This window comes from Dasypus novemcinctus, chromosome 13 (assembly GCF_030445035.2).
Source record: "Dasypus novemcinctus isolate mDasNov1 chromosome 13, mDasNov1.1.hap2, whole genome shotgun sequence".
NCBI lineage: Eukaryota > Metazoa > Chordata > Mammalia > Cingulata > Dasypodidae > Dasypus > Dasypus novemcinctus.
This window is the reverse complement of record NC_080685.1, coordinates 32,341,437-32,367,938: the sequence shown is the minus strand read 5'-3', so window position 1 is coordinate 32,367,938 and position 26,502 is coordinate 32,341,437. Positions and strand designations below refer to the sequence as shown.

At 60.4% G+C, this 26,502-nt stretch overlaps 1 protein-coding gene across 2 annotated transcripts; it reads right to left on the bottom strand.

Moving 5' to 3' along the window:
- Positions 1-6,673: 6,673 nt before the first annotated feature.
- On the bottom strand, positions 6,674-26,502 carry NTRK1 (neurotrophic receptor tyrosine kinase 1). Of its 2 annotated transcripts, none has more exons than XM_004480577.4 (17): positions 26,265-26,502; positions 23,144-23,218; positions 22,854-22,925; positions 21,301-21,369; positions 19,795-19,940; positions 19,414-19,556; positions 17,059-17,191; positions 14,571-14,912; positions 14,177-14,194; positions 13,936-13,991; positions 13,560-13,662; positions 12,916-13,062; positions 12,396-12,526; positions 12,067-12,239; positions 8,791-9,031; positions 8,302-8,460; positions 6,674-7,069 (listed from the first exon to the last, which is right to left on the bottom strand). In XM_004480577.4, the coding sequence occupies exons 1-17, from the start codon at positions 26,474-26,476 to the stop codon at positions 6,884-6,886; spliced, it is 2,406 nt and encodes an 801-aa protein (XP_004480634.2). In that variant the 5' UTR covers positions 26,477-26,502; the 3' UTR covers positions 6,674-6,883. The 2 variants fall into 2 exon arrangements, with proteins under 2 accessions (XP_004480634.2, XP_012375948.2); XM_012520494.3 differs by lacking the exon at positions 12,067-12,239 and adding an exon at positions 11,905-12,062.

Here is a 26,502-nt window from a genome sequence, read left to right as displayed (position 1 = left end):
AGGGTATGGGGGTCTCTTCCCTCCAGGGTGGGAGGGGTTGGTGAGGAGTCCTAGAGGCAGATGCCTTCACGGAATGTGAGCAGAGCACCCTGGCCCCGGGAGGGCTGAACGTGAACATGAGGCTGGACTCTGGCTCTGGGACACACGACTTGCCTCACAATGCGAGCAAGCTGACCATCCAGGCACCTCTCGCAAGCCTCTGCTGACTCTCCCCCAACCTCGCAGAGATGCACTTGCCAGAACACACAGAGGGAGGGAGCAGCCTCTGCCCCAGTTATCCCTCAGGTGAGTGCAAGGCCTGGGTCAGGGCTGCGAGGAAGGGCGGAAGGGCGATGGCTCACAGGAGAGCCCAGCGAGAGGAGAGGAGAGCATCGGGCTCCTCTCCTGCCTCCCCAGCCATTCACACGCAGCAGCTGGGCCACACCGAGCCACGCTTGTCATACGTGCTGGGGATAATGCTGATGACACTGGTGAGAACGACCGATCAGGGGCCGTGCCCGGCCAACCCCCCTCCACCACTGCCTTGGGTCTTATGTGAGTGTGGGCGATGGAGGGGGGCATTCCAAGCCCTGGCCAAGACCCCCAGCTGCCCAGCTGCCCTCCTGCCTACCCCACCCCCTCATTTCAGGCTCCTGGGTCCCTGCCCCTGGGCCACTTCTGGCCTGCATCTGCCCCCAGGGCCCCTAGGCCGTCCTCTCCCTCTCCTGGCCTGGAGGCTCAGCCACCCCCTCCCAGGCTCTCGCTACCCGCCAGCCCGCCTGGCACTCCCACTCCTACCGCCCCCTCCACTTAAACTGTAATCACAGCTCAGCCCAGACCGCCCCCCCTCCTGCTAATAATTGGGGCTGATTTAGGGGCTATCAGGGGAGGGGGGGCTAATGGAGTTCGTGGGGGGCCGCCCTGGTGATGAGGAGAAGGTTGAGAGGCAATTAGCAGGGCCAACAGCCTGGGGAATCTCCTAATGCGCCTGCGGGAAGGGCCAGTGAAGGGTTCGTGGGGAGGGGGCGGCCCGCCCCACCCCCACATCCAGGGCAGACTTGGACTTGGGGAGGGAGCTGGTCCTTCCCTCTGTGGGAGGTTGGAGGACGGATAGCAGGAAGGACTTCCAGAAAAACAAGGACAAGGGGCAGGGAGGGTAAGGGGGTGGGAGTCATTAAGGGGGGGGAGACTGACAGGATGATGCAGGAGCTCCTGCTCCCCCCCCCACTCCCCACTCACTCGCTCACTCACACACACGCTCACACTCACACCCGGTGCCCCGGCCAAATCCTATCCCTCGCTGGGGACCAGCCCCTGATTAATACCAGCATTAGCTGAACACTCCCCGCCTGGCCTCCTGGCCATTAATTACCTTCTCGCCAGGCCCGACGGGAAGCTGCTCCTCCAGGCCAAAGGACCCAGGTGTCTGACCCCTGCCCAGAGGAGCCACCCCTGCCCCCGCTTTCCCGCTTCCAAAGGAAAGGGGAGAAAGGAATCTGGAGGAAGGAAGGAAGGGAGAAGGGAGGGGGAGAGGGAAGGCGGGGGAGAGCGAGGGGGGTGATTGTGCTTTTGCCCCCCCACCCCCCACCCCCACGTTCCCACACCCAGCCCCTACCCCTCGCCCCTTGGAGTTTTTCTGCTGTCTAGATGTCAACCCCATGCCCACCCCTGGAGAAGGGGGACCTCTGGCTGGAGACTCTGGAGGAGGTGGCCAGCCGGGTCCCTGAGCTGCTTCTCTTGCCTGCAGACTGCACCCGGGGACTGTCCCACACAATCACAGAACTAGGCACACTGGGACGGAAGGCACCAGGGGATGGGGAAGGGGTGAGGCGCCCTGCTCTGAGTACCCCCGCACACCTGCAAACCATCCCATTAAGAAGATTTGGTTCAGAGCCAGTGGCTACCTGGAGAGGGACAAAGGGACAGTGGAGGAGGCTCTGCCTCCGCGGGGGGGCGTTGGGGGCCAGTTGGATGTGAGCCGCAGGCGCAGGGATGCCCTCGCTCCTGGGCGGACATCGTGAATCTCCCTAGTTCCGTGGTGCCTCTCTCTCTGCCTGCCCCCCTCACACTCACTCACACTCACCCTCGCACCCGAAAGCAAAGCGCAGGGACTAAAACCAAGCCCACTTCCCGCCCAGCTTTGCGGCCTCGACGCCTGCCGAACCCGCCCCCAGCCGGCTCCTTGCCCAGGACCCCAAGCTCCTAGCCCCTCAGCCGCCCCCGCCTAACCCCGGCTCCCGCCAGTCCCGGCCTCCCGCATGGGGTCACTCGCGTTTTCCTTCGAGAAGGCCCAGGCAGCCCCGCTCCCACGCCACTCCGCGGGGTGGGGGGCTCCGAGAGGAGTTTCTGAGCCCCTCCCAGCACCCCTCCTGAGCCTGGAGACCTGACAATCGATATCCCTCAAAGACGAAGACGCTAATAACTTTATCCCCTCTTGTCCTCCAACTCTCGCCTACATTAGCCCTGACCACAGGCCCCAGGCAGCTGGGACCTACAGCAGGCAGGCCCGCAGCCCAGTAACCCCTTCAGATCCAGGGGGCAGGCAGCAGGCAGACTGCAGGAAGGACTTCCTGGCACTCAGAAGTGGAAGGCCGAGGGGCTGAGGGAGCAAAAGCCTTGGAAGCCTGTACCTCCCCTCCGTGCTCCCCACCCCTGGGGCGGTACTGTTAGAGACCTGGCTTGGGGTCTGCAGGAGTTTGTGACCCCAGGAATACCCTGCAGGGGTGCCAAGGTTCCTGTCTAACCCCCGAGGATGGCCCAGAGGTGGTGAGCCAGGAGGGGGGTTCCCAGCAAATCAACCCCAGAGAACTGGCGTTGGGGTGGGGGTCTGGCCCCACCTCCCCGCAGCACCTGGAGGCTCCTCCTCCCCCCAGGCTGGGGCGGGAGGGGGCAGCACAGAGGCCTGGGCCCACATGGCTTCAGACGAGGAGCCCCTCTTCGCCCCACACCCTCCCCAGCCAGGCAAGGCCCCTCTCTCTGAAGCAGTGGCAGCTGGAGGGGTGGTGAGGACAGGGTCGAGGGTGTCCTTCTGGGAGAACCCAAGGCCTCGTGGGGGGAGCCGGGGGGGGGGGGGAGGAGGAATGGGAGGGAGAGTAATAAGACGCATCAGGCATCTACATCGCACCGCCCACAGGCCAGGTCCGGCTGGAAAAGCTTTACCCTATGACCTTAGTGCTGTTATCACCCCCATTTTGCAGAGGAGGACACAGAGGCACAGAAAGGTTGAATAACTTGCCCAGGGTCACACAGCAGGTAAGTGGCAGAATCAGGCTTTAAATCCAGGCAGTCTGGCTCTGGAGTCTAGAAGCTGAACCACCAGGCCACACATTCCTGGGAGAAGAGGAATGGGACTCGGCTTAGTGAGAAGGTGGGCTGCAGAGCCTCTTGTTTCAGGTGCTGGACTCAAGGCAGGGCTCAGAGAAAGGGACATTGCCCCCAGGGGCTCTGCCCGTGGGCCTGTTCTCTCCTGCTGGACCTCGTGTGCTGCCGTTTTCTCTCATACACACGTCTTGGGCCCCGGCACTGCTCTGGGCTGCTCCTCTCCCTCGATGCCCATGCCCCTCCCTGCCTCCAGGTGGGCTCCTCCAGCAGCTCCAGCCCTGGGCCCTGGCCCTGTCTTGTGTCTGTCTCTCCTGGCTCCGGATGGCTTTTCTCCTCACTATCCCAGAGCCAGTGCTGCTCAAACTTTCCATCTTAACCCCGGATCCTGTCAGAGCTGGGGCGGGGGTGGTGGTGGAGAGAGACAGTTTGGGAGGGGACTGATGCTTGGAGCAGCGGAGCCGCCTCGCTGTCCCTGGGGGTCCTGGGCTGTCTGGCGGCTCAGCCTGGCGGGAGGCTGAAAGTCAGGATTCCTGGGTCCTGGCCCCTGCAGGGACTGCCCTCCTGTAGGAACAGCCTGTCCGAGGCCACTTCAGGAATTTGGCAAGACAGGTTCTCTGCAGCTGGTGCTTAGCCCAGAGCCTGTGGAGGCTGGAATTCTCTCTAGGATCTCTCTTCAGCCTGGGAGCCCAAGAGGGGCCCAGGACAGGACATTCTCCACCCCTGCTGCCCCAGCCCTCTGCCGGCTGCGTTCCTGGAAACCTGAACAGAAGCTCTCTCTCCTGTTGGGAATAGAGCCCCTAGGGGAGGAGGGCGGGAAGGAGGCAGATGCCGGTTAGGAAGGCTGAGGGGGTCGGCAGGGGCCTAGACCCCTGTGTTCCCTAGAGACCCCACCCCAGTGTTGGGGGCCCTTGGGAAGCTCCGATGGCTTCTGCACCACATCTCGGGTCTTCTCCCCAGGGCAGATACAGAGGAGTTGGCCAGGAGGGGAATTCGGTGTTCTTTCTTCAATGCTGGGTGTCCCGCCACCCTTTCTGGGTTGGCCTCTGTCTTCCCACCAAGAGAGCCATCTCTGAGAGGGAGACACGGAGGAAGGGGCCCAGGCCGGGTCTGGAGAGCCAGCTGGCCAGTGCCCACAGCCTCAGGTTGCTGTTGTGGTCCCAGCCCCCTACGTGGTCCCCGGGGCCCTATCCCATCAATCCCCCCGCAGGCGTCCATCTCAGCTGGTGCTCAGCCCCTGGTGGTGGTGGGGGGGAGTTAATGGACTTGGCACAGCCAGGAGGTAATTAACAGGGAGGGGGCAGGGGCCGCAGCAGGGTGGACGGGGCACCGTTAATGACAGTGGAATCCCACAGCTATGAGTGCGGGGGTGCCGTGCGTGTGTGCTCCGTGTATGTGTGTTTGCACGCATGTGCCTGGGCCACATGGGGTAGGCCGGGCTGCCTGTCCATGTTCATGTCTGCATATCTACCAGGGGAGGGGAGGAAGTCAGGGGCCCCTCAGGCCGCTGAGCTGAGAATGTGGGTGGCGGGTCCCCCTCTCTTCCCCACCCCCTTGACACTGCCCCAGGCCCGACTGCCTGAAAGGCTTGAAGGGGAGGACCTCAGTTCTCCCCGGTCAATGAAAGCTGTCTAGTTCCCTCTCCCACTCTCCCGGAATTTTCCTTTCCTTATCCAAATCTTGTTCCCAGAACCCCTCACCTCCCAGGCCGACCTGCCCGGCTTTTCCAGCAATGCCATCAGCTGCCGCTTTAAAAGCCTCTGATTCCCTGGTGCATTCGACCCTGGAAAATGTTCCACACGCCCTGGCAGTCCCTTCCGCCCCTGACCTCCATCTCTGCTGCTGCGCGATGGCTGCTGTCCTGCTCAGTGTGGGACCCCCTTACGCCTCCATCCACAGAGCTTCCACCTCTGGAAGTGTCTCCCCCTTCCTCTCTCCCAAGAGAGGCTCACGAGGTGGTGAAATAGAGCCTCTGTTCAGGAGTCCGTGTGGCTCTCCAGAACATTCCATTCCACTGCTTGTCCTACCTGAGTCTGTTTACAGCTCGCATCTCACCTGTCTCCATCTGTGTCCCTCCAGGCCTGTCTCTCTCCTCCCTCACCATCTCCGTCTCAATCTCTTTCTCCCTGCAGATGTTCTCCCTGTCTCCCGTGGCCCCAGTCTGTCTCTGCAACTGCTCCTGGGCTCACCTGTTGGACCTGCCGCGCCCGTGTCCCTACCCCCTCCGCTGCGGTTCATTCTTTGGGCCTTTTGCACCCTCCCCCATTTGGGTGCTGGAGCTCTAGCCCCACCCATCCCTGGGGGAGAGAGGAGGGCCTGTGGACCCGGCCCTCAGGGACCCAGTCCCCCACCGCCACCCCCCTTCAATCAGCCTGCAGCCCTGGTCAGACCTCCATTAGCACTAACCAGGCTGGACAAGAGGCAGACGCCACCGGGCGAGGCCTAAGGGTGATAAGGCTCAGATTGAATCATGGGGGGGGCACCCAGGGACATGAGACAGCCGCACGATTAGCCCCGAGGAGCCGTGGGGCGCGTGGGTTATTGCAGGAGCTGGGCAGGTGATTGGAAATGATGGGGCTGCTGGGAGGGTGGGGAAGTGCTCTTCCCGGGGTGGAGCGCAAGCCCTTGGGTTGGACAAGTTGGGGGCAGGGTCCAGGCCCTCTGCTGGGATGGGGTGGGGTCACCTTCCCCGGCCTTGGTGCTGACAGAAGCTCAGGCCACCCAGTAAGGCCAGCGGTGCTCAGGGCAGAGGGGAAGGGAGCAGGCTGGGATGGGCAGAGGGCTCTGTGCTTAGGAAGTAACCGCCTTGCCCAGTCCCCAGCCTCCAGGTGCTAAAAACATTTAGAGCCAAGGCAGGGACAGGGGAAGGAACAAGGGGTCCTGCCTCCTCCACGCCAGCCCTCACGCCTGCTGCCGCCCCCTCCCTGCCACGTGCCCTCTCTTGCTCCAGCCCTCCGCGCTCTTTCTGACCCCATTTGTTCCCCTGCGTGCTTGCTCCGTTGTGGGCACATGCAGCCGAGGACTCACCCCTCAATGCTCCTGCTGCCCTGCCCGCCAGGACACTTAACTTCCATCCCTCCCACGGCAGCACCGGACTTCCTGAACATCAGGCACAGAGAAGGCAATTGGGGTCTGAAGGTCTGCACAGCTTCACTTGAGGCTGCCGCTGCGCCGGCTTCACCAGGCAAACAAGGGGGCCCACGACTGGGATCCAAACCACAGCTGCAGTGTGGGAGGGGGGTGACAGCTGCACGGAGCTGGGGTAGGTGCTGAAGAGAGCTAGAGAGGGGGAGGATCCCAGAGCCACCCCCTACCTGAGTCCCAACAGCCCCTCCCCTAATGACGATATCAGCTCAAGAATTAGCAAGAGACACAGTCAAGGGGTAATAAATATAATTGCTGTGATGGAGTCCTGCCGAAAGAAGGGGACGTCCTCCCCTCCCAGCCCCACCTGGCCCTTCTGCATGCTGAGGGTGAGTTAGATGCTTTGACCATCACCCGGGGGGTGTTGGGAGCTCGGGGGTGCTGCTGGGGCGGGCCCCAGTATGGCGGCTGCCCACGGCCGCCGAGCGCCTGGGCCGTTCCTCTAGCCCAGGACGTCCAGGTAGACGGGAGGCGCCTGGGCCAGGGCTTGCAGCCGGGCATACACCTCCTTGATGCTGTGGCGCTGCTGGGGCTCCCGCTGCCAGCAGCCCCGCATAATGGCGTAGACCTCGGGCGGGCAGGCCCGCGGCCGCTCCAGCTCGCGGCCCTGCGTGATGCACTCAATCGCCTGGGGCCGCGGCCACCGGACAGAGAAGAAAGCACGTTAGGCTGTGGGCAGGAGAGGGCGGCCGCCCCCCACCCCCCGCCTCACTGCGGCCCCAAAGGCGGCCTTGGGACTGACCATCTAAATGGACACAGTGAACCCCAAGAACCCTTTCTATTCTGACACTGAATGGTGGGGAGGATTGAGGCTGGACCCTGGGAAGTAGGATTTCGTCCAGAGGAGCTGGAGTCAGCCCCGCCGGAGACGTGCTGCGGGGGTCGAGGAGGTGGAGGGGCTAAGACGCTCGGGAACTCCATCAGGGTAGAGCGGAGGAGGGCAAGCCTCCTCTCAGCCCCAGAGAGAGCCAAGCAACAGAGGGCAGGAATGTCGTGCAGGCCTTGAAAACTGGCTGGCTTGCATTTAAGGTAGAGGGCAAACCCACTTCTTCTCCCTTCGGTCCCCCCTCTGTGGGGACCTAGTGCCTCCAAAAATAAACTTCAGCAGGAAGGATCAAAGTTAGACTTCAAGAAGGACTGCTAGAGCAGCTAAGGGAGCCAAAGAAAGAGAGACGGCGGCAGAGAGACGGTGGGAGAAGGGGCCTGCAGCGTCTCCCCGCCTCCCTCCCCCGTTAGAAGACTTGGGTTATGCGCAGCGATAATTCCATTCCTTCTCTCAGTGCTTGAGAAAATTAAAATCTATAACCCTCTCCCCCACCCCTCCAGCCTCCAGGGAGAAGACTGCATTAGGAAGAGAAATGGAAACTGACAGCTGCGAGCCAAGGAGCGGGTAGGGGGAGCTGCTCTGGGAGACAGAACACCTGGGGCAGGCACCGGCTGTGTCCATCCGTGGGGGGAGGCAGGACTGTCCTTATGACAGTCTAGCCTTCACCCTTCCTGCTACAGTGCCAGGCCCTCTTGTGTTGGGCTGCCGTTCCCATTCCACCCTGAGAGCGCCCACTAGGATTAGAATGTATCTGGGGATGGAGATCTTGGCCCCAAGTGCTTTGAGGAACCCCCACCCCACCTGACTGATAGTGGGCTTAGGACCCTAAGTGGAGGCAAGAGAGGAAGAGGAGAGAGGAGGAGAACGGCTTGGAGAGGCAGGATGCTGGGATGGGCACCCTGGCGGCAGCGGGACGAGGGGCAGAAGGGACCTCAGAGAGTCTGAGCTCCCTGATGAAAGGCCGGGAGGGGGCCGGGAGGGGGTCGTGGCTGCCCGGGGGGGGGGGGGGGGGCGACCCACGGGGCGGGGCTGACCTCGGTGTTGGAGAGCTGGTACCAGGGCTGCTTGCCGTAGGTGAAGATCTCCCAGAGCACCACGCCGAAGCTCCACACGTCGCTCTCGGTGGTGAACTTGCGGTAGAGGATGCTCTCGGGCGGCATCCAGCGGATGGGCAGCATGGTACGGCCTCCCACCTGCGGGCGCGCGCCCTGTCACCCCGAGGTGGCGCCCGCCCGCCGCGGCCCACCCCCGGGCCCGTCATTAAAAATAAATGGGCATGGGTCTTGGGGCCGGGGCTAAGAGGGAAAAACCGATGGTGCCGCTTCTGTCTGGAATAGAGACAGACTCTCCCCCACCGGGGCCCGCGGAGGGGGCCGGAGGGTTAAAAACCAGAGCCGGAGCGTCGCAGACCACGCACTGCGCCAGGAAGGGGGGGGGCGTGCCCGGCAAGACCGGCCCTCCGCAGGGAGCCGGGGTCCCCAGGGCCTAGAGTTGGGATGCTGGGGGCGGGGGGCAGCCCTCACGCGGTAGTAGTCGGTGCTGTAGATATCTCTGCTCATGCCGAAGTCGCCGATCTTGACCACTAGCCCCTGGCCCACCAGGCAGTTGCGCGTGGCCAGGTCCCGGTGCACGAAGTGCAGCCCGGCCAGGTACACCATCCCCGCCGCCACCTGGCTGGCCACGGCCAGCAGCTGCGCCAGGCCCAGGGGGCCCGGGGCCACGTCCTGCCTGCCAGCCAGCAACTTGGCATCGGGTCCGTGGGACCTGGGAAGGAGGGAGGAGAAAGGGGGTACTGCGGGGGCCAGCACCCTCAGGAGCCTGAGGGAGGGTTCCGGGAGCTAGGCTGGTGTGGGGGAGGGGACTCGGGGGTCAGGAAATGGAAGAAGGAAAGAACAGGCAGGAAGCTGTCCCGGGGGGCTGGGGTAGAGCCCCCGGCAGGTGTGCCCCCGGCCAGGCCTTCCACCAGAGCCCCTAGTTCCCACGTCCGTGCCCCCATCTCAGGCAGACACTGGCCTCCATCTTCCCCCACAGCCTGGGCCCCAGATGCTGGGGTCCCCCTGGCCCGCGCTCCCAGAGCCAGCACGCAGCCCTCCCTGCCTGGGACTCTGCTCTGGCCTTCTCCGTGGCCATAGCTCATCCGGGGACTTCTCAGACTCAGACCTTCCCAAGCTGGGCTCAGCGTGGCCCCCAAGCCTGCCGCCACCTCAACGAAGGGACCTGCTCCCACCCCCAGGCTCGGAGCCTGGAACCCGACAGTTATCCTCGAGACCCCCATCTCTTACCTTTGCCCTCAATATCCAGCCATTCCCAGGGGTCTCCCTCTCTTGCGGAGGTCTCCGGGAGGCCCTCCTCCTCCCCACAGCCACCACTCCCGGTCAATCCTGACCACGTATCTCTGTTCCCCAGACACCCCTTCTGAGACTCCACCTGAGCTAAACCTCGCCTTTTCCCACTGGCCAACCTTCTCCTCACTCAAGCCTTTCTTCATTTGCACCAGGTATTTGTCAAACACCTCCTGTGCGCCAGACGCTAAAGCTACGGTGGAGAGTACGACTCAGGGAAATGGGTCACAGCAGTGCAGTGTGCAGGGCAGTGATGGACACTTGGGATGGAGAAGGAGGGAATCAAGGAAGGCTTCCTAGAGGAAGGGGTGCCTCAACTGAGACTCAAGAGCCGATGAGGACAGGTAGGTAAATCATTCGAAGGGGCAGGGCGGAATGGGTGATGTGGTCGGGAGGGAGTCCCGTGTACCAGGCAGAGGGATCTGTAAGTACAAAGGCCCAGAGGCGAGAGGGGACAGACGGTCCCTCCTAGGGGAAGTTTTCCAGACTCATCCGGAAGCGTTCGGGACTTCCTCCCCTGAGTCCCCCGTGCCCTGCCCAGCGTTTAGAGTGAGCTCTCCCAGCTGCCTGTAGCGTCCACCTCCCGTAGCCTGGGCCCCAGATGCAGGGGTCCCCCTGGCCCACATGGCAGCGCTGGCCCTGAGCCCTGTCTGAGAAGCTCCGCTCTGGCCTTCTCTGGACTTGGGTTCCCCTGCGCCAGCCTCCACGCTCTTCGCCTCTGGCCCCACCTTCCTTGGGTTCCGCCCCCTCCACTGGCTCCCCCAATCCACCAAACGAGCTCAGAATCAGGGCCTCTCCCAGTTGAATTCTGCAGCCCGACTGTGTGGATGATCCTTCACTACTACAGGGGACATTTGGGGGCCAAATCCCAACCATCAACAGGACTGCCATGCAGTGCTTTCTCACCCAGCATCACACACCCCCACCACCACTGCCTCCTCTTATCAATGGGGAAACTGAGGTCAAAAAGGAAAGTTACTGGGAAACGGACTTTGGCCCAGTGGTTAGGGCGTCCGTCTACCATATGGGAGGTCCGCGGTTCAAACCCCGGGCCTCCTTGACCCATGTGGAGCTGGCCATGAGCAGTGCTGATGCGCGCAAGGAGTGCCGTGCCACGCAAGAGTGTCCCCCGTGTGGGGGAGCCCCACGCGCAAGGAGTGCGCCCGTGACGAAAGCCGCCCAGCGTGAAAAGAAAGAGCAGCCTGCCCAGGAATGGCGCCGCCCACACTTCCCGTGCCGCTGACGACAACAGAAGCGGGCAAAGAAACAAGACGCAGCAAATAGACACCAAGAACAGACAACCAGGGGAGGGGGGGAATTAAATAAATAAATAAATCTTTAAAAAAAAAAAGGAAAGTTACTTGGGAAGGGAGCTGCCAGAGTCACAACTCAAGGCTAGGCTTCCAAATTCCAAACCCTGACCTCTGAGGCCCCGTGCTGCCCCCTTCTCGCAGGGGGCCCACCTCATCTGAGAAGGGCCCACCCAAGGGAGGGTGAGACCAGCACAGACAGCCAGGGGTTGACCGGTGGAACTCTGCCTGCAGTTACAATGGCCTCGGCCATTCACTAGCTGCATGTCCTTGGGCAAGCCACTTCTCTAAGCCCCATCTGTGAAATGGGCATGCTTGTTCGAAGTTATTAACATTATCAGCAGAGGGAAGCAGATATAGCTCAAGTGGTTGAGCACCCACCTCCCACATGGGAGGTACCGGGTTCAGTTCCCAGGGCCTCCTAAATTAAAAAAAAAAAAAAAAGACAACAAGCAAAACAAACAACAAAAACAACTCAGGGAAGTCAATGTGGCTCAGTGGTTGAGCACTGGCTTCCCACATACGAGGTCCTGGGCTCAGCCCCAGTATACCTCAAAAAATAATATATATATATCCGCAGAAATAGATAAGCATATCAGAGTTGTTCTGTTCAAAAAAAGAAATGAATTATTAACTTAAAATATAAAACTCCATTTTTAGTAACTTCTCTCAACTATAAATTGCCATATATGCTTGGAGACTATGAAAAATGGACACATTTCCATAGTACATATATATATACACACACACACACAAGCACATAGAGTCATAATGAGAATGAATTGTAAAGCCCTGGAACATAGACAGTGCCTGAGAAATGTTTGTTGCTGTTGCCTAAACTGCCCCTCCCCACGTCCCCCTGCCAAGCCCACCCATCCTAGAGTATGTGCTCACGACCTCTGCAGAGCCACCTCCCTGGCCACTGCCACTCTGTCCTTTGCACCCGCCCCATCCTACCCCACATGCACACATCTGCCTATTCCACCGCCTCAGAGCTCCTGGGGGGCAGCGCCGTGCCTGCCTGATCCTTCTCTGTCTCCCGCCTCGTTGCGTCGCGCAGCATGGAGCAGGGCCCACAGGGAAGGCCAGGATGGGCGGCTGGAGTAGGGCAGGAAGGACGAGCTGAGACCGGGCCAGGCGCTCCTACCGGAGGAAGCGGTTGAGGTCACCGTGCCGCATGTACTCAAAGACCATGAGCAGCGGGCGGCCCTCGGTGCAGACGCCGAAGAAGCGCACGATGTGCTGGTGCTGCAGCATGGTGAGCAGCTCGGCCTCGCGCTGGAAGTCCTGCCGGGCACTCTCCGACACCTCCTTCAGCGCCTGGACGGCGGGAGCAGGTGGAGGGGTGGCAAAAGGGACCCAGCCTTCACCTCCCGCATCCAGGGTGGCCCTCCCGACCCCAGCGCCTGGCTCAAGTCCCCAGCCCCAGTGCCATGAGGCTCCAGGAGGTGGGATGCAGGCTGTCAGAGGTCTCACCTTGACGGCCACCAGCATCTTGTCCTGGTCAGGCAGCAGGTTGTGGCACTCGGCAAGGAAGACCTTGCCAAAGGCACCCTCGCCCAGCTCCCACTTGAGCACGATGTCCCGGCGCTTGATGTGATGAACGCCTGGGGAGGGGGCGCCGGATGGGAGCAGCGTTGGGAGGGATGGGATGGGCGCCAGGCCAGGACCCTGCAGCAGGGTCATGCACTGCACAACGGTACCCAGGCAAGGGGGTGGACGGGGACGAAATGCAGCCTTCACCCCTTCACCAGGCCCGAAGCCCTGGTGGGGCCGCAGCTGCCCGGGGAGGCCACGGGAGGGGCTAGCGGTGGTCCTGGGGGGCGCTGCAGCCAGGAGTCAGGCCCACAGCCTGAGGGGGACGTGCTGTGGCTGGGCTGGGGGCAGGAAGGGTGGGGGCTCTGGTGCAGGCCTGGGGTGGGCAGTGGGTACTGGTTCAGGGGCTGCTCTGCACACCCATGCTCATCCCCACCCCCGACCCAGCGCAGCCCCTCACAGGCGTCACTGAAGTACTGTGGGTTCTCAATGATGTGGCCTTGGAGCCCGGAGCCTTTGCCCTCGGAGGGGGACAGGGAGCTGCCACCCAACGTCATGAAGTGCAGAGACATGGCCAGTCCTTCCTCCGGAGCCAGCACAGCGGGTCCTGGGGAGCAGACACAGCCGCAGGACACGGTCACAGCCCAGGCGCACGCCCTGGCCCCTGCGCACGGCGGCTGGTGACCCCCGCCCCTACCAGCCCCTCGTGGCTTGCAGGGGAGGAACCGAGGCGCTGAGGAGCAAGACGGCGGGCGGGGGAAGGGAGGCACCACCGCCTCTCTCTGCCTGGCTCCTCTCCAGCCCCAGGCCCCACGGGCACCAAAGAACTCCCCCCCCCCTGCCCCCGCCCCCCGCCGAGCCCAGACCTCCCCGACCCACTTAGTGTTTGACTACAATCCAGCCACCAATTAGCAGCTGCTGCCTCTGAAACTGGCCCCAGCCCCGACACACTCACACCCACTAGGAGCCCCAAGCCAGGCTCGCACAGGCGCCCCGAACGCACTCCGGCACCCACGGCTCCACGAGGGCGCGCAGGCCCTCCAAACAGAGGCAGGGGGAGCAAGGCCAGTGGCCCAGACGGCCCCTCCGCAGTCCCCCACTCACGGTTGATCCCAAACTTGTTTCTCCGTCCGCATTTGTTGAGCACCAGGAGCAGGGTAGAAAGGAAGAGGCAGGCAAAGACAGCCAGGCCCACGGCCACAGAGACCTGGGGGTGGCGGGGTTAGAGCCCAGGGGCCCTCCTGTGGTCTCAGAACGGCCCCCACAGCAAAACCCTCCTCCACCCTGCACAGGAGCCCAGAGCCGGGCCCCTAGCCCCGCCTCCCCCTGGGGACCCCGGCCTGCCGAGGCTGTGAGAGGGGTTTCCAGAGCTCCAGACCGCAGCGATCTCCACGCTCGGACCCGAAACGACGGGCAGACAAGCCGCCGGCCCAGCCTCCAAATCCCAAGTCCCTGACGGGCTTCTGTTTTCCAGGCTCACCCCAAAAGACGTTTCATCCTTCTTCTCCACCGGATCCCCGGACGTGCTGTTACCATCTGCGAGGACGCAGGGCAGGAAGGGGGGGAGGCTTGGCACACACTGCGCACCCCCCAGCGACCCCGCCCCCCACCGCCCCAGCCCTGGCCCCAGCCCACCCCTCAATCATCCCATCAAGTGGACCCTCTGCCCCAGCCTTAGCTCCAGGCAGCAGTCAGACCTCCCTCCAGCCTGGGCTACTCACCCACTGGTGAGAAGGAGACTGCAGCCGGCGGAGGAGAGAAAGCAGTCAGCTGGGGGAGGAGAGCAGGAGTTCCCTGCCCCCTTTGGGACACATCCCTTCATGGGGTGGGAATGCAACGGGGAGGCAGGGAGCTGCTGGGGCTCAAGGGAGAAGATGCACCTGGGCCCTTTCCAGCTGGGCTGAGGACACCCCAGAACAGGGTGCTCCAGCCAGCCCAAGATTTTAGAATAGCTCAGGGCTTGGGCAGGGGGCGGGTGGCATGGAGCGCAGCCCGGGGCCAGGCATCAGAGTCAGGGTCACAGCGGGAAGCGGGCCCAGCCTCCCTGGACCACCCGGGTCCGCTCCCCGGGTAGAGCCCAGGGAGGAGGGGCGGGGTTCAGGGCGGCCCTCGCACCAGGGATGGGATCCTCGGGGTTGAACTCGAAAGGGTTGTCCATGAAGGCGACCACGACGGAGGCGGCAGCCTGGCCGGAGGGGTTGGTGGCCAGCAGCGTGTAGTTGCCGTTGTTGACGTGGGTGGGCTGGTTGAGGTGCAGGCAGCCATGCCGCACCGTCTCGGGCCGCGCCGTCTCGTTGGCCGTGGACTCGATGAACTCGGTGAAGATGAAGGTGGTCTCGTTGAGCACGGAGCCGTTGAAGAGCCAGCGCAGGGAGGGCGCCGGCTGCCCGTCCACCGAGAAGGGGATGCACCAGTGGTGCATCTCCACCGCCGGCTGCAGCTCCACGCTGGCCGGGACTGTGGGCCGGAGAAAGTGACAGCGAGGAGTCAGGGGGCAAGGGGCGTGAGCCTGGGCACGGACCCTGGCAAGTCCAGGGGCTTGGGGGGTAGAGCAAGAGATGGGGTGGCAGGCCTCAGAGGCACCAAAGAATTCACCAGGAGAGATGCTGTGAAGGAAGCTGACAGTAAGTCTTAGAGAAACCAGGCAGCAGGCTAAACAATTCAGAGGCTCGAAGAACGTAAGCGGTGGGTCTGAACTACGGAGAGTGACAGACCTAGAGAAATGGGACACCAGTTTTTGAGTCTTTTGGATAAGGGGTCTCGAACCATTCAACATAGTCAAGCTTAAGAAAATGGGGTAGGGGGTCTAAAAAAATGCAGTTTAATAAAACATTTTTTGGGAGCAGATGTAGTTCAAGTGATTTGAGTACCTGTTTCCCATGTACAAGGTCCCAGGTTCAAGCCCTGGTACCTCTTTAAAAAAAAGTGTTTTTTTCCTAATGATATGAGTTTGAAATAGGCCCAACCTAAGTGGAGGACTAAATCTCCTCAATAATAAGAAAGCGTGGATGTGGCTCAAGCAGTTGAGCCCCTGCTTCCCACATGGGAGGTCCTGGGCTCATTCCCCAGTGCCTCCTAAAAACAAAAATACAAGCAATGGGGAAACGGACTTGCCCAGTGGTTAGGGCATCCGTCTACCACATGGGAGGTCCACGGTTCAAACTCCGGGCCTCCTTGACCCGTGTGGAGCTGGCCCATGCACAGTGCTGATGTGGGCAAGGAGTGCCCTGCCACACAGGGGTGTCCCCTGCGTAGGGGAGCCCCACACGCAAGGAGTGCGCCTGTAAGGAGAGCCGCCCAGGGCGAAAGAAAGTGCAGCCTGCCCAGGAATGGTGCCGCCCACACTTCCTGTGCCACTGACGACAACAGAAGCGGACAAAGAAACAAGACGCAGCAAATAGACACAGAAAACAGACAACTGGGGGTGGAGGGGGAATTAAATAAAATAAATAAATCTTAAAAAAAAAAAAATACAAGCAATGAGCAAACAAATGAAAAAACTAACTCAGGGGAGTCCATGTGGCTCAGTGGTTGAGTGCCAGCTTCCCACTTACGAGAAAAAAGGAATATATATATATATATATAACACATATATATATATGTAATATATATTTCCATTTTTGTTTACTACTCAGTGGTGAATTTAATGAGCTACAGCTACTTCCATCAACATTAATGACTCTTACAAATTTAATACAAAGAAACTAGACACTAAATAATACAGAATGATTCCACTTATATAATGTGCAAAACAGGCAAAACTAAACTGTATTAATAGGGGAACATACATATGTAAAATTATTATTATTATTTTTAGGAGGTACAGGGGATTGAACCCAGGACCTCCTACATGGGAAGCAGTTGCTCAACCACTGAGCTGCATCCACTCCCCAATAAGAACTGGTTTTTTCATTTGTTTGTTTGTTTCATTTTTAGGAGGTAGCAGGGCATGAACCCAGAGCCTTGCACATGGGAAACAGGTACTCAGCCACTGAAGTAGACCCACTCCCCTAAAATTATTTTTGAAAACAAGATTATCACAAAAATCTGGCTAGGGCTGAGGAGAGGGCTGGGGCTGCGAATGGGAAGGGGTGGGGTAGGTCTCCTGAAGCGCTGGTAAGAATAGTTTAAAGGGAGTATGTTTTATGCACATTTCCACAGGTGTTCTATCTCACAGTAAAAGAACAAAAGAGATGAAGTCGTTGTCAAGTAATTTGTTGGCAAACCTAGAGAAATTAGGCAGGAGCCTAAAGAGGTACTCAGGCAGGGAATTTCCTTTCAAACTGGGACACAAAGTAGGGCCTAAGGAGAGAGGGGTGTGACCAGGTGCGAGGACAGCCCGCCAGCTGGCGTCGAGGGCCTCAGGTAGCAAGGCTTGGGCGGGGGGCCAGAACAAAATCCATCTCAGTCCTGGCCTTGACTGCCCCAGGACTTCCCTGAAGGATCAGGTTTTCCTGGGAATCTGGAAACAGCTGGGAGGGGCAGCTGTAGAGACACACGTCCCACCCCTTTCCTCTAGTCTCCCCACCCCCATGTGGACTTGTCAGGGAAGGAGGGATGAACGGGGCTGGGCGGGTGCAGGGACAAGTCCTTGGGGACTCACAGGAGACGTTGACCTGCACGGCAACCTCAGCCCGGCCCACGTCGTTCTCTGCCCAGCATGTCAAGTTCTTCTTGTTGAGGTCACGGCTGACGTTGGCCAGGGTGAGCCCCAGGGTGGGCAGACCCCCGGATTGCTGGGTCAGGGGCAAGATGGGGGAAGTCAGCCGGTGTGCTGCAGGCTGGGGCTGAGGCGGGGGTCTGTGTGGAACCCCTCTGGCTCCAGATGAAAAGGAAAGGAGGGTTGGGGCAGGGAGGGGAGGGCACAAGGTCTGTGGGAGAGAATCTGCCAGAGAGGCCCTCCTCCTTTAGAGTTTATTTGTAGACAAACTCCTGGTGATCTAATGGTCTGAAAAATCTAGAACACAACCAATAATCTCGACATTGGTACAAAACACCCAAACCAAAACCAAAACCAGCTGCCCAAGCAGCTAAACTGATGTCACGGATCTGAAATCCCAAGTTCATATGCAGCTCGTTGGAGAAACAACTAGACCTTGGCACCTATTAATTCTTGTTAAACACACAGTTCTGACAAAGAAGCCCAAAGAAGATCAGAAACAAAGAGATGGCTCTGCTAACAGGGCAGCAGTTAGAAGCACCAGCAGCACCTTCTTCTACAGATGAATACAGTGAGTGAAATTAGAGATTGATTCTGAATCATCATTAAAAGATGCAATCAGATTCAGGACTCTCTTCGTAAGAAATCATGGACACATATAAACGTTAGATGACCTCAAGATTCTTAATCTTGCTGAAGCATGGTTTCCTTGTCTCGTAAGCGGAGGAGGATCATTTCACATTTTAGAAAGCTATTTCCATAAACGGATGAAAAATGAATGAAGTGGTGCACAAATCTCATTTATCTGGAAATTTCATAAATGTGGAATCCTTTGAATAAATGCCAGAGGAGGTGAAGCCTCTCTGGGCTCCCACTGGAATATGTGTGCTCAAAGATTCCAGAAGAGCTCTTCAGCCTCTTGTGCAAGATCTGGGTTCAGGCCACATGGTGGGCTCACTGCTTGCCTGGAGGGGCGCCCTGCCCTGCCCTGTGCTACTCTCACTGTCCCACATCTTCCGAATCACCCGGAGGTCTGACACCCCCAAAACTCCTCCTCTTGAGCTCATCCGTCAACCCCTCTTCCCCCAACCTAGGGAGAACAACCTCCCTTCCTGTCATTTAACCCAGCTAGGAAGGGACTTTTCTGAAGGAAGTTTCTAGAAGATACAGGGGTGGCAAACATGTAAATTCTCCCTACAGAAAAGCAAAACCCTGGAATTCCCCAAAGTAAATAAACTGAAGTCTCCACAGACGCACACGGTCAGTGCCCTTGGCCCTGCCGGGACGGCTTGCTGGTACTCATCCTGGGCAGCTTTGATCTCTGGAGGGGGGCACCACTCAGCAGCCAAGGTTCCTCCTGCACCTGGGCTCCCCCCACCCAGGGCTCCAATGGTTCCAGGGGCCTCCAGTAACTCTGGTGCTGGCTCCCCTCCCAAAGTGAGGGCCTCAAAACTGAACGCCGCACCCCCAGCCCCACTTGCCCAGCTGCCCCGGGGGGCTGGGCTTTGTACATTCACCCCTGCCCTCCAGGTTTTCGGATGAGCACAACCCATTGTCAGCCCCTGCTGACCTTGTCACCAAGGTCATAGCTATGGCTGCTCCCGGCTGCCGTCACCAGCCTGGGAACCAAGGGCAAGGCCTGGGCAGGTGCCCAAAGACACGTCTGGGCAACAGAGACAGAGGCGAGAGCATGTCCAGAGGCAGACAGGACATCAGAAGGCCGTCGTGTCCACCTCCTCAGCTTACAGATAAGAAAATCGAAGTGCAGGCAGATTAGGGATTTTTCTGAAAGCCATTCTGAGAATTAGTGAGAGTGCTGGAACCAAATCTTAGGTTTCCCTGACTAATATGCTCACCCACACCCAAGAGAATGCTGCTTCCAGAAGCTCCAGAAAAAGACCTGGAAGGTCTCCCTGAACTCCCCCAGGTGCAGGAGCACAGATCTTGTGCCGCCTCGCTGGGCCTCAGTCTCCTTATTCAGAAAGCAGGTGGTCTGCTGGGTCCCTCTCAGTGCCGACGTCGGGGTGGGCGCTGTGACCTCTCTCTTGCAGCCAGAGAGGGGGCCTGTCTCAGTCCTGGTCCCTGCTGGGCCAGTGCCCACCCTGAAGGGGGGTGCCCCGGGCTGCCCGCCAGCATGAGGCTGAGCCCTGCGGGCCCCTGCCCCCTCTGACCGCCCCTCACCCTCTGTGTGCACCTTGCCCTGTTCCCCCACAATGTGTGCCTCGTGCCCCATGTGTGGCCCCTGGGCCCTGCCTGGCCTGGGGAGGGTGGGGGGAGTTGCGGTAAAGGGCTTCTCACCATCACTGTGGCTGCCTCCTCAAGCTCCGTGATGATCCAGCCAGCCTGCTCCAGGCCCTGCCCTTCCACCTGGCACTGCAGCCACACGTCATCCCCCACGTGCACGGAGGCATTGGACATCTGGACCTTCAGGACGGGCACACCTGGCCACCCAGGATGCCCGAGGGGTGTGAGAGCTGGGAGGGGCCTCCATCCCTACCCCCCTGGGCCGTGCTCCCTCCCCCACTGCAGCGACCCTGAGCCCAGGCGATGCCCGGTTCCTCAGTCCCCGCTCAGTGCTTCCCCGCAAGGCCTGCTCAGTGCCCACCAGCCCTGGCGGAGGCCCTCTCCCCAAGCAGGTAACTCCCTTTGCCAAGCCCCGAGCACGCCTCCGGCACCTACCGCAGCTGGTGTTGGACATGAGGGTCAGGCGCCCCTGCCCGCGGCACTGGAGATTTTGTTCCTGCACTCCAGCCAGCCCCTCCTCCTCCCAGAGCTGCAGCCAGCGCAGGGCACAGGAACAGTGCAGAGGGTTCCCCGACAGCACCCTGGTGGGCGGGGAGGGACACCAAGTGAGTCAGGGGAGGTGCAGGTGTTGGACCTGAAGAGCCACCGGCATAAAGTGATCATTGGAGGAGGAAGTGCAGTGAGACGGCAGGGAGGACGGCCTAGAGGTGAAAGAACGTGGACACAGAAGAAGCTCTTCTCCTGCACCCCTGTAACAAGATGGGATGAACGGAGATAGAGGGGGAAGTGGCTGTGGCTCAAGCAATTGGGCTCCCATCTACCATATGGGAGGTCCAGGGTTCGATTCCTCAGGTCGGCTGGCGAAGGCAAGCTGGCCTGCAAAGAGAGCTGGCACAGCAAGAAGATGCAATGAAAAGAGACACAGAGAGACAATAAGAGATGCAGGAGACCAGGGAGCTGGTGGTGCAAGAAACTGAGCACCTCTCTTCCACTCCAGAAGGTTCCAGGATCAGTTCCTGGTGCCGCCTAGAGAGAAAACAAGCAGACAGAACATCATGTAGTAAATGGACACAGATTGCAGACAGAGAGCACAAAACAACGAGGGAGGGAGGGGAGAAATAAATAAATAAATCTTAAAAATAAATAGAGGGATGGCTCGAGCAGTTGAGCACCTGCCTCCCACATGGGAGGTCTGGGTTCGGTTCCCAGGAGGTCTGGGTTCGGTTCCCAGTGCCTCCTGAAAAAACAAATGACAGAAACTCAGGGAAGCCCATGTGGCTCAGTGATTGGGTGCCAGCTTCCCACATACCAGGTCTTGGGTCCAATCCCTGTCCCCTGAAACCTCAAAGAGAGAGAGAGACCGAAAGGAGAGGAGATGTAGCTTAAGAGGCTGAGCACCTGCTTCCCATGTCTAAGGTCCCTGATTTGATCCCAGGTACCTCCTAAAAACAAAACAAGCAAACAAACAAATGAAAAAAAACAACTCTCAATGGGGAGTGGATGTGGCTCAGTGGTTGAGTGCCTGCTTCCCACATACAAGGTCCTGAGTTCAATCTCGGGTCCTGGTACCTCAAATAAAAAAGGGCACTGCTCAGGGCATGACCCCAGGCCAGAAGTGTCCACCCAGCTCACAGGGACCACGGCTGCCCCACCCAGCCCCCTGGGAATGTGGGTGCCCGTGCCGTGTGTTCACCAGCGGGTCTGCTCAGCCAGGGCCCAGAGTCCTGCCAGCCCCCGGCCTCCCCGCCAGCCCTGCCCCACCCTGTGTGGGAGTCCCGCACCTCTGCTTTGATGGGGGCTTCACAGGCGCTCCCTCGTGATCTCAGCCAAAGACACAGCTGCCCCCCCCCCCGCCATTCCACACAGACGCGGTGACGAAGCACCCCTGCGCACACACCCGCGCACACCCGCTTCCCTCACTCCTGGAAGCCCCCCACTCACAGTTCCTGTAAGGAGAGGCCCTGGACGGTTTTCCAGGAGAGAGACTCCAGGCGATTGAAGGCGAGATTCCTGCGAGAGTTCAGACAGAGCGAGACAGGGCCCCTGTGAGTGACCCGACCTCGCCCTGACCCTGTGCGAGGAAGGGGAGGAGCAGGGAAGGAAGCTGACGTCCGCCCCCCTCCGCCACCCTGGCAGCCAGCGCCAGCCCTGGGAGGCGGCAGATTGGGTCGGCTCTCCAGAGTCCACTCCCCTCCCTGGGACAACAAGGGTTAACCCCACTTAACCCCCTCCCCAGATGGGGGGGGAGATCCGAGGGAGCAGCCCCTCCCCTCCCCCACCCCTTGGGCCCCAGCTGGCAAAGCCCTGAGGCCGTAGCTGGGGGAGGGGGCTCCATCTGTGTTCCCCCTCCCCCCCAGAGCCCACAGGGGCCCAAGGAAGCGGTGGGGGGGGGCGACTGTGGCTCCCACACTCTCTTGCCCCCTCCTGGAGAACCAGGACCCAAGTGCTTGCCCCCTCCTGGAGAACCAGGACCCAAGTGGATCTCCCTCCAGCTTCTCCTCCGGAACTAAGGAAAGTCAAGGCAGGACGGACGGGACCCCAGAGAAGGAGAAAGGGGCTGGCTCCAGGCCTCACAGGAAGCTGGTTTAGGTGCCCTGCCCTGGGCCAGGCTGCCACTCCTGGGACGCCTGCCTTCCTTCAGGGGCCTGCCCTAACCCCTCTTTAGGACTTGCTGCACTGGGGATGGTGGGGGGGCTGGGTTGGAGAATGCCCACTTTAGAGCTAGGCAGAGCTGGGTGTTAATTCTGTCCTGCCACTTACAGCTGTGCTACCTCAGCCCAGAAACTCAGCCTGTCCCGTCCTCAGAGCCCGCCTCATACAAGAGGGATGATGCTAACTTCTCACCAGGTGGGTTGCAAAGATTCCCTGACACAAGGATGGTGAGGGTACAGGACCCGGCACAATTCCCTGAATGGCAGCCCCCACTTCACTTCCCATCTCGCCACTTGCCCGTGTAGCCAGGGAGGGGCTGCCAGGGGCTCAGAGGACGGCTCCCTCCAGTCTCTCCTGCCCACCCCATCTGCCGCAGAAAGAGCAGCTGGAGTTCACGGCAATAGGAGGGATGGTGAGTGGCAGACCTGCCTCCCCAGCTCCCGGGCTACACCATGTGGGTGCTGTCCCACCAGGGAGAGGAAGTGTGGCTGGCAGGTGGAATCCCAGCCCGAACCCAGGAGGCCTGTTCTCCTCCCTGGCTCTCTCCCTGTGTGTATCAGAATCCGAAGGAGAACGATGGGGCCAGCACCTATGAGAAGTGTCCCTGTAGCATGAAGCATGGAAGTGAGACAGCAAGAAGGACCTTCTAGCTGGCGGGGGGCGGGGGGGAGCTGGCAGTATCGTGGCCCTCCAGTGGACGAGGAAGAAGGAGCCCCAGGAGAATGGGCGAGATGCCATCCCTGCCCAGGCTGGGGCCTTTCTCAGGACAGCTCCCTGGGACGGTCAATGGCCCACTCCGGGTGCCTGCCCCCAGCCCCCTCCACACGGCCGCGGCCACTCACAGGTGACTGAGCCGAGGAGTGAAATGGAAGGCATCTGGCGCCACGAAGCGGAGGCCACTCTTCACGATGGTGCTGGGGAGGGGTGCAGGAAGATCAGCCCCCAGGGCTGAGTCTCGCCCCGCTCCCTACCTCCCCCAGAGTGTCCTCAGCTACCCGTGAGCTTCTCTGGCCTCTGCAAGGCCTCAGGTTCTGCAGGCCCCCAAGGTCCTCGAGCCCTCCCTGGCCCTCCCTGGCCCTCCGTCCTCCAGTCCCCACACTGAGCCCCACTCCCCCCAGTGCCCGCCCCTCACAGGTTTCTCAGCTTCCCCAGGCCCCTCAGGTCACTGAACTCCAGGCGCTGCAAGTGCTGCTGGTTCTCGATATAGCTGTGGGGAGAGAGGATGGGCGTCACCATGGGCCTAGCCCGCGCGCCAGTCCCTGTGCCCACCCACACTTCTCCCTCACAAGCACGCGGGCATGTGTGCACGCACTGCACACGCATATGTACCTACACACACATGCACCCTTGCACACAAAGACCTGCTCATACACATTCACACTCAAGGTATATATGTGCACACACACATGCATATACACAAGCAAAGAGACACCCCACACATGCACATGTGTGTGCCTGCAGGCATGCATACTCACACCTTCACATGTGCACCCATATGCACACACTCTCACATATCTCTTGCACACACACAGACTCACACAAGCATACACATAAGCACAGAGACACACCTCCTCTCATATTTACACATGCACGGACATGTGTGTACACACACATGCATGCGTGTTCACTATGTCACCTGGCACATACATATGCATAAACCCTCACGCATATCTCTCATGCACACACACATGTGCACATACACACACTTAGGCACATGCACAGACACACAAGTCCATCCTCAGCTGGGTGACGTGCCTGTGCACAAGAGGTCTCTCCCACACATGCTCACCAGTGGAGAGGGTTCCTTCTGAAATATTTGCTTCCACAAAGGGCCTACGCTCATCACTGCCCCTGCCCCATCCAGCACAGAGGAAGCCCCCCGGTCGTGCAAACCTGTGTTCCCAGACACGCTGCTCATGCCACCATCTGGACTCACCCATACCGCTACACACACACACCACGCAAACACATACATGCATGTCACACGCTCTCTGCCCCCTCCAAGCAGCTGGCCTCTCCCCACACTCAGACAGCAACCCCTACTCTGCCCACACACACACACATCTTTCAGTAGAGCAGGCAAGGGGCATACAGGCTGTCAGTCAGCCCCTCCCTGCCCCAGGAGGCACCCAGGATGAACAAGGAAGGAGGAGGGGGCAATGAGAGGATGGAATCTGCATGTGTGTGTGTGTATCAGGGGTGGGGAGAAGAAGAGGTACGGACTAGCTGACTTACTCAGTGAGAGATGAGAAGGATCAGCACGGAGGGGTGGGCAGAAAGAGATAGTGGAAAAAGGATAAGAAGAAGAAGAAACTGACAGAAAGAGACTAGCAGAGAGGAGAGAGGGGGGCAAGGAAAAAGACAGATAAGGAAAGGGAGTCAGAAAGAGACAGATAAGGACAGAGAGCCAGAGAAAGCAGGATAGGGAGATAAGAGTGAAGAAGGAGTGGGCATGTGGGGCTGGGTGGCGGCCCCCCAGGCCCTGCCAGCTTCTGGACCTAGCATGCCAGGGAGTTCCTGAGAATTCCGGCTGCCTGGCGCGGCATGTCAGTGTGCTCCCCCAACCTGAGCTAGAGGCTCCTGACTCACTGCCTTTCTCAGAATCCTCCCCTCCACCTTCTCACTTCCCCCGCTTGGGGGGAACCAGGACCAGCCTGAGGGCCTGGCTCCCTCCTTCCCGGCCTCGGCCCCAGCAGGACAGCCAGGTAGCAGGTCCTCAGGCCGCAGGGGCCTAGGAAGTAACCTCCAGGTGACCCCGAGGGCGGGCAGGTCCCTGTCCTGCCCCCCCCCCCAGCCCCTGCCCCGCGGGTGTGGAGCTGTCGGGGCCCAGGGAAGGGGTGAGAAGGCAGTGGCCCGGTGTGTGTGAGCTGTTAGGCAACGTGCTCAAAGCCGCCTAAAGCTGCCTCATTCGTTTGGATTCATAATCAATCTGTCTATTTGAGTCCATTATCTCCTCGTTAGCTCCGCGGGGTGAAGGAAGAGGGAGGGGGCCGGGCAGGCGGAGGCGGTGGGTCAGGCTGCTGCCCCACCCAGAGGGACATCGCAGCACGCCACCCCGCAGGCCTCCTACATCCCAGCCTTGCCCTCCTCCCCTCCTCAGCCTCTCCTCGCCACCCTCACCCCCTACCCTGGACCTACCTGGGGCTTAAAGAGAAAGAGGAGTGGGGGCACTCGGGAGCCTGGGCCCCAGTTTGAAGGCCCAGGGTGGTGAGTGATTTGGACTGAGGGTGGCCGCCTGGACCCCATGCCCCTCCCACCATGCGGGGACCTAGGCCCTGACCAAGAAGAGGCCGTCTCTCCTCCTGGTCTCCCTAGGGCCATTAGGGAAAGATATTGAATACCTTCCCGTTAATTACCATGAGATACCCGAGCAACTCAGTGCCAATTACTGCAGGCTGCTCAAGTAACTTCCAGACAGCAATGGCCCCCGCGCTGGCGGCCTCCCGTCCCCTCCCTGCTTGAGCCAGCGTTCCCTGCCCGCCCTCGAAGCCCAAGGCGGCCGGAGGAGGATTTTCCAGCAGTCCTTCCCCTCTTCTGCAGGTCTTGCTGGCCCTGCCAGCCACACAGAGTACCGAGTATTTTCTAGCCATCACCGTGTGATGCTTGAGTTACCTCTTGGCCCATTACCACAGAATACTCCCTAGGCTTCACCAGCTGCTAAAAAGTACTTGAGTATTTTGTAACCAATTACTGCAAAATGTCAGAGTACTGCAGAATGCTGGAGATTCCTCCCAGCTTTGAGCCCCCAAGGGAGGAGGATCTCTCAGCAAGGGCCCTGAGAGGAGAGGCGAGCTTGACCTCAGCACCTCCCACCAATTCCAGCACAATTCCCAATTCCAGGGGAAAAGCTGGCATTGCCTGGTCATGACAAGGAGCCCTCCTCCACCTGCCCGGGAAAAGGGAAAGCGCAATAAAGGTGCAGAATAGAGGGGTTCTCGGATGAAGTCCAGACAGGCTTTCCAGGCAGCGGGGTTTTCTCAGACCCCCTCTTCGGAGAGCCTCCCTTGTTTTCCCCTAAGCCTGGGGCGCCCCGGCTGCCCTGAGCCCTAGGCAACGCCTGGACAGTGACCGCAGGGCCTGCAGGGACAGGGGGCGCCAGCGGAGGAACGACAGGGCACCGCTGAGGGCTGCGCTGTGCCAATCTCCCTCCACGCCCGTCGCCCCCTCTGGCCCAGCAAGAGGCACTGAATCCGTGCCCTCGGGGCGGCGGTACGCCCGCTTGCCCCCGCGCCCCTCGCCCGCCGGACACTCACAGCTCCGTCAGGTTCTCGACGCCCCGCAGGTGGCTGAGGCTATCCAGGGCCCCCGCCCGGGTGCAGTGCAGCCCCGAGGGGCCGTGGGGGCAGCAGGCATCCGGGCAGGGCGCGGCGCCCGCGGATGCTAGCATCAGCCAGGCCAGGAGGCTGCCCGGCCCCGCGGCCCGGCCGTGCCCGCCGAGCTGCCCGCGCAGTCCGCGTCGCCACATCTCGGCGCCGCCCGCCTCGCCGGGAG

Excerpts from the sequence above, each read along its gene's own strand:
- NTRK1 (XM_004480577.4), bottom strand. The coding sequence starts at position 26,476 with ATGTGGCGACGCGGACTGCGCGGGCAGCTCGGCGGGCACGGCCGGGCC. Across the intron at positions 22,926-23,143 it reads CTGGGGAAGCTGAGAAACCT|CACCATCGTGAAGAGTGGCC; the intron begins GTGAGGGGCGGG and ends ACCCCTCCCCAG. Across the intron at positions 21,370-22,853 it reads ACTCCTCGGCTCAGTCACCT|GAATCTCGCCTTCAATCGCC; the intron begins GTGAGTGGCCGC and ends GAACTCTCGCAG.